Source organism: Dipteris shenzhenensis, chromosome 3, assembly GCF_047967505.1.
Source record: "Dipteris shenzhenensis isolate YYH24624 ecotype China chromosome 3, Dip_SZ_1.0, whole genome shotgun sequence".
NCBI classification, from domain to species: domain Eukaryota; kingdom Viridiplantae; phylum Streptophyta; class Polypodiopsida; order Gleicheniales; family Dipteridaceae; genus Dipteris; species Dipteris shenzhenensis.
Window position 1 is genome coordinate 62,353,266 of NC_141598.1, and position 6,013 is coordinate 62,359,278.

General features: G+C 43.3%; 1 protein-coding gene across 2 annotated transcripts; it reads left to right on the top strand.

The window, feature by feature from the left end:
- Positions 1-853: 853 nt before the first annotated feature.
- Positions 854-5,752, top strand: LOC147904137 (uncharacterized). 2 transcript variants are annotated; one of them, XM_087370898.1, is made up of 8 exons: positions 854-1,582; positions 1,878-3,007; positions 3,119-3,223; positions 3,380-3,529; positions 3,684-3,749; positions 4,234-4,299; positions 4,697-4,765; positions 4,907-5,752. In XM_087370898.1, the coding sequence occupies exons 2-8, from the start codon at positions 2,171-2,173 to the stop codon at positions 5,291-5,293; spliced, it is 1,680 nt and encodes a 559-aa protein (XP_087227024.1). In that variant the 5' UTR covers positions 854-1,582; positions 1,878-2,170; the 3' UTR covers positions 5,294-5,752. The 2 variants fall into 2 exon arrangements, with proteins under 2 accessions (XP_087227024.1, XP_087227034.1); XM_087370908.1 differs by having other exon boundaries at positions 1,978-3,007.
- The last annotated feature ends 261 nt before the right edge of the window (positions 5,753-6,013 follow it).

A 6,013-nucleotide genomic window follows, 5' to 3' on the forward strand; every position in this document is an offset into this window, starting at 1 on the left:
ACAATGTGATGGAAAAACGTACTTATTCTTTTGAACATTCTACTAGAAAAAATACCATTCCATATGCTCTTAAACTTCTAAGTATATCTTTGTCTATATGGATGTATGTGGATGCTTGAGAGAAAACATGAAAGAAGAAAAGCTAAGATGGAGAACCTTGTTGCCTACCATATTTGAGATTTCTTGTAGTAAGTAGAATAACCAACTTGTGGAGGGTGGAAAATGAGGCTCACACACCATATGATGGGATGGATATTATGTAGGGGGGGGGGGGGAAGAGAGAGAGAGAGAGAGAGAGAGAGAGAGAGAGAGAGAGAGAGAGAGAGAGTGAGTGAGAATGTGTCACAATGCGATAATTTGGTCATGTGTAGCTCCAATTTACTGGTACTATAGTAATTTGGTAGATAGAGTTTACCCATTTAGAGACTTCCTAGATGACAACAATCTAGATTTCGTATTGCTAAAGTTGTTGAAGTGCACAGCTCAAGTTCGAGGGAGTTCAACTTCACACTTCCTTGGGTTGCAACCCGGTGTCTAGAGTAGATGCATTTCTAGGAGATGAAAGAGAGGAACAGGAATTAAAAAAGAGGGAAGCGTTATGCAATGATATTGAAAACTATTACTTTAAAGAGCGAGAATACTCTCGAAAAGGATGCTTTAAATAAAACAGTACTTGAAAGAATAAAAGAGGAATGAAGAAAGGGATAGGATTGATGGGGATAGATAGGTGTCTCTCTCACTCTTTTTGTTGAATTTAAAACATCTTTTTCCTTTGATAAGCATCTTATTTCAAAGATTTATTTCATAACAGTGAGCTAACTCTGCATAAGCATCTTGTTTTCAAGTTCGAGATTGAGCTCTCTAGTCTGTCTTGTTCACTGTGTTGTGTGGCCGACCTTATATCTTTATCACAAGCCCACTTCCCAATTGCTTTTCTGCTCTCTTTCTTATGTGCTTAAGTTGGTTTCTCGTTTTGGGTCCTAAACTCTGTTTGCTTGTGTCTGTCTGCCTTTCTTTGGATCTTCTTCTTGTTCTGGTCTGTGTATTGGGTACCCACTTCTCACTTTGTGGGTCTTCTCTCTGTTTCTCATTGTTTTGGGCTTCTCCTCTAGCGTGATCTTCTTCAGTGCAAATGAGAATTTTTGTTGCATTTTGCAGTACCACCCACTTCTGCTGCTGCTTCTCAGACCGCCTTTGTTGGATTTTGGACGATCCACTTGCTTGTATTTTTTCCCGCCTTGCTTTAGAGGAATGCCAGCTTCACGTAGCCTAGCCTTGGATTGCCGTCTTTCTCGCAGCTTCAAGGGACTTGTCAACACATACACGCACGAATGGATGGGCTGAATTCATGATTTCTCAAGGCTTCTTTCTACAATCACCTTTCCCTTTGCAGTGACCGACAAGTTGGCCACTTCTGCTCGTGGAACACATACGCCCACAACTAGCTAAGAACTGAATCAGTATGTCCTCTTCGCATGGGGATCTCTTGAGCTTTTTTGGTCCGTGATTACTTTCGGAAGAAAAATCATTTTATGTCCGTCAGGGCTGCTCCGGCCATCCTCGATCGTTGCAAACGGATTGGGTAAGCGTCTCCGTATTCTATAGCTCTCCAGGGCTTGTTTACGACAGTCTGTATAATGTGTTAAGGGGAGAATACTAGGCGTTGAGTTGGCTAACGTGGATTGATTGAAAACTCCCGGTACTTTCGAATAACCTGTTCAACAGCCCCGCTCTTGGGATAGATAAGTCGTTAAACTGACTCGACTCGATGCCATGTGCCTCAAATCGGTGTGGAGGGTTGAATGTTAAGAGAGTTCATGTGTGTACTTAAACGTAAGACGATTCTGTTACTTTATGCGACCTTGCATGTCTTGCAGCGCGGCTCATGAGGAATCGATTCTACGTTCATGGGGTGTGTTATGCATCCGGGGACTGAATCCAGCATGTTCTATCTAACTCTGGCCTCTGCGAACGCAGCGATCTTATTTCTGTAACTTCTCTTCTACAAGAGCGCTTCCCTCGACTTATGCGGACAATGGGCATCCCATCGACTGTCGCTTTTGTTGACGCTCATGCGGAGCGGAGACCGTAGCCAAATCGTAATTTCTGTAGTGTATATAATTCATCCAGTGACGCTCAGAGTCGTCGCCCGGGTAATAGTCGCGTTGCTATGCATCGTGCCTCAGTGCTGGGTTTAGGCCCCCTGCCAGGCATCCTTTCTGAGCCTTCCCTACTAACCAACCCACAGGCTAGAGGGTCTGATCCACAGAAATTTTTACAACCCCATCAGCAGGCATTATTCGAGCCACAGCTGGCTTCAAATCAACTGAGAATGGATGATTTTCTAGAGCAGATGTTCCCACCATCGTGGTCAGAAATGGGTGGTGTCAATAGGGCTCCTTGGGACTTCAATGGAGGAAGCTCCAGCATGAGTATCACTACTGAATCGGCAGGTGGGTTGTCAGCTTCTCAGAGGCTAATGGCTGAGCACGCGGTGCCGCACCCTTTTGATGATACTTTGCTTGCTGCAAGATTACATCGACAGTGTATACGAGAGGCGTGTATACGAGAGGCTGGGGGCGGTATTTCTGCCGACCCATCTATGACAAGTGATAGGGAATCCCCTTTTCCAAAGGGGATTCAAGAAGTCTCCCATTCTAGAAGTATTCCTGAGACAGCAGAGCCTGTAGGTTTGCAGCGTAACCTAACCAATTCCTTGGTTGCGAATCCATCGGCCTCCCAATTGTTGACCTGCAGAGGACCTGGGCTGAGTGGATCCTCATCCTTGGGCAGCAGTGGCAGTGATGGATCAGGTTACCAACAGTTGTCTCCTAACAGTCAGTCGAATCCCCAAGCTGCAGGAGCATGGCATCAGTCTTTCACAAATGGGGTGCTGGCACCTTCTCTTGGAGGTGCACAATCCAGGACAGAATTCCTTGTTCACAATGGGGCAGCTAACGATGCTAATCCTCTTGGGAAAAGGTCCAGAGATGGCGACGATGATGATGTAAGCTATTTGTTGTTTAGTCTTCGGTCTTTCGAATCAATCATGCTGGAATTCTTAGATCGGATTCAGAAATCAGAAATTCTGCATTTATATATTCCTCTTGGGTTGTAGGCTAGAGTGGTATCACAGGATGGCCTATTAACCGGCAACTTGGGAAGCACACAAGCAGGGCCATCACCATCTTCTCGAACGGGAGGCCAGTCTTCTCATCAACAGGTCAGAGAGTTGGTTTTGATTGAATTTGCAGGGTACTTCTCAAATTTGATTATGTGTAAATGGGCAATGATGACATCAAGAGTAGCCTGAGAAGTGCATCTAATGTTTTGGTTTAAAATCTTACTTAGTTTTAATATTTATTCACTGCTCATACAGGGAGGTCAAGGTGTCATTATGGCATCATATGGAACCCATACAGGTGTAGCACAACCTCAAGGTGCTGCAGCAGTTGTTGCTGGAACAGCAAGACCTCGAGTAAGAGCTCGTCGAGGTCAAGCAACTGATCCTCACAGCATTGCTGAGCGGGTATTTTTAGTCTCTTCCTTGTTTGGCAGATCCCCCTCCTGTGAGTTTTCAATTGCTTGTAGAAAGGCTTTCATACAGAACTTACCCTCAGTAGGCATGTTCCCTGGCATGGTTGCCATTTTGGTGGTCCATTTACTGATGTTTCTGACTGCAGCTCCGCAGAGAGCGAATAGCAGAGAGAATGAAATTACTGCAAGAATTGGTTCCCAATTCCAACAAGGTAAATATTTACTTTCTAGGTGCTAACGTGTTGGGGTGTAATGCTTCTTATATGTGCTGTGCATAGAGAGCGTAGAAGTGTGGGTTGAATATTGGTAGTCAGGTCAGTTCAGCTTCCATGTGTCGGCATTATTCTAGTTGTTTTTGGGCTAGCAACTTGTCACCATGTTCTAATTCCAATGTGCTAAAGATCAGTAACAAGGCTTCCTGTCTAATTTAAATGAATTGTAAAGATCAGTAACTGTGGCTTCCTTTTTGGTGTGTTTGATTTAAATGAATTGCGCTAAATATGGAGTTACCATGGCTTCCCTCTTAGAGTGAAGAACTAGCTACTTAGCTGATATTGGGTTGGTCATTCCTTATTGTGAAATAGAAGGGCATTTGTATGCTGGGACTTGTTTGATTTCACCATGTTTCAGTTGGTCAAGATGCAGCTTTCTTTTCACATTAGGTGGCTTTACTAAAGACTTCTACATGTCTTGCAGACAGACAAGGCATCTATGCTAGATGAGATTATTGAATATGTGAAGTTTCTCCAATTGCAAGTGAAGGTTAGGATTGCCTCTCCTGCTCCTCTACCACTTTGTGTTGTTTATAACTCAATGAAGGTGAATTTGATTTTCTGGGTTGTCCAGTAGAATTTCCTTTTCCTTGTGGACATAATTTTCCTTTGCTTTTGGCCGCCCTTTTTTCTCTCTCGACCTTTGGGGCATTACAATGAAAGAGCCACTTTCCTTGTCTTTGGGCAACTTAGAACTTTAAAACGTGCTATTTGTTGGTACGGAATTTTAACTAACTGAGTAGCATTCTCATAAAGTCTCGGCATACTCTAAATAAAGAATTTGTCGTAGATCTACCTGTATATAGGTTGAAGTGCATGGCTCTATGTGCTTTTACTTGTAACACTCACCAATCAGATTGTGATGTATTCCATTTTCTCTGATATAGGTTTTGAGTATGAGCAGGCTGGGAGGAGCAGGTGCAGTTGCTCCTCTTATTACCGACCTTCCAGTTGAGGTATGTTCCATCCCACAATGAAAATGATTCATTGTCTCTAAACCCACCTGCAAAATTTCTTCACCTAACAGGCATTATGTCAACCTCTTAAGTAACTTTTTCTTTGAGAAATATATTTACTCGACTTCTGTCCTATAATAGGGGCAAAACAGTTTTGTTGCCGCAGCCTTAGGTCTGAATGCTGGTTCTTCCAGTCCTCTCCAAGATGGGATGGCAGTCACCGAACGCCAAGTTGCAAGGCTAATGGAAGAAGACATGGGCTCAGCCATGCAGTTCTTACAAAGCAAAGGGCTTTGTCTGATGCCAGTCTCTCTGGCAAGTGTAATTTCAAGCAACCCCCCCAACAGACCCGCAGGAGGGATGCAATGTCTAACCTCTATAGATTGTTCACGGATGGAGGCACCATCATCTACCACTTTTGGAGGCTGTAGCAGTGCTTTGGCTTCGAACGTAATCATATCATCTCCCACTGCTGGTTGTGATACAGATTGTAACGATGATAGTAACAGAGAGTCCTTGAAATCGTGATGGATACTTTGCAGTCATCTGGTGCAGAAAGTATAAGTCCTTCAGAGAAGGAAGGCGATTGAGAAAGGGGCCAGATTATGTTTACTTTTTAAGTACAGAAAAGTTTGGTGGCGAGGCTCTCGTCTTTTTTCCTGCTTGCCCTTTAGGTGCCAGAGATTCTCCTTTTGGCAAGGTGCCATAGGGCCTCTCCTTTTGCTCTTTAGGTGCCACAGGGACTCTCCTTTGCCAAGGTGTTCTTTAGAGTCTAGCTTGATTCCTCAGTTGGTTACAAATACAAAACAACCTGCGCTCTTCCCTTGAATGTAGGCTCTCTGGGTATGCACTTTAAACGGTTGTACTGGAAATTATACATTTTAAAATCAAATTACAATACAATGTGCAATGCCAACCACTGCTGCATTGGTGCCTGATATTGCATTTGTGCCTGTACAATGCATTACCATCCCGTACTTTGCTCATGCTGGCAAACACATAGGGTGCCCTTCTTTTGATTCAAGGCTTGCATGAAACTACTTTTATTTAAAAAAAAGAGAAATTTGCAAGAGCTCTTCAGATTGTTGTTTCAATATTGTGGTTGCTGCTTAAAAACTTCACCTATAAGAGCCTTTAGGATGTAAAAACCTTTGAATAGTTTATGAACAGATTTAGATTCAGTCACTCCTCTCTGGACTACTGAATGAATCTACTTTTCATTATTTGCTTTGTATGTTATTTTTGTCA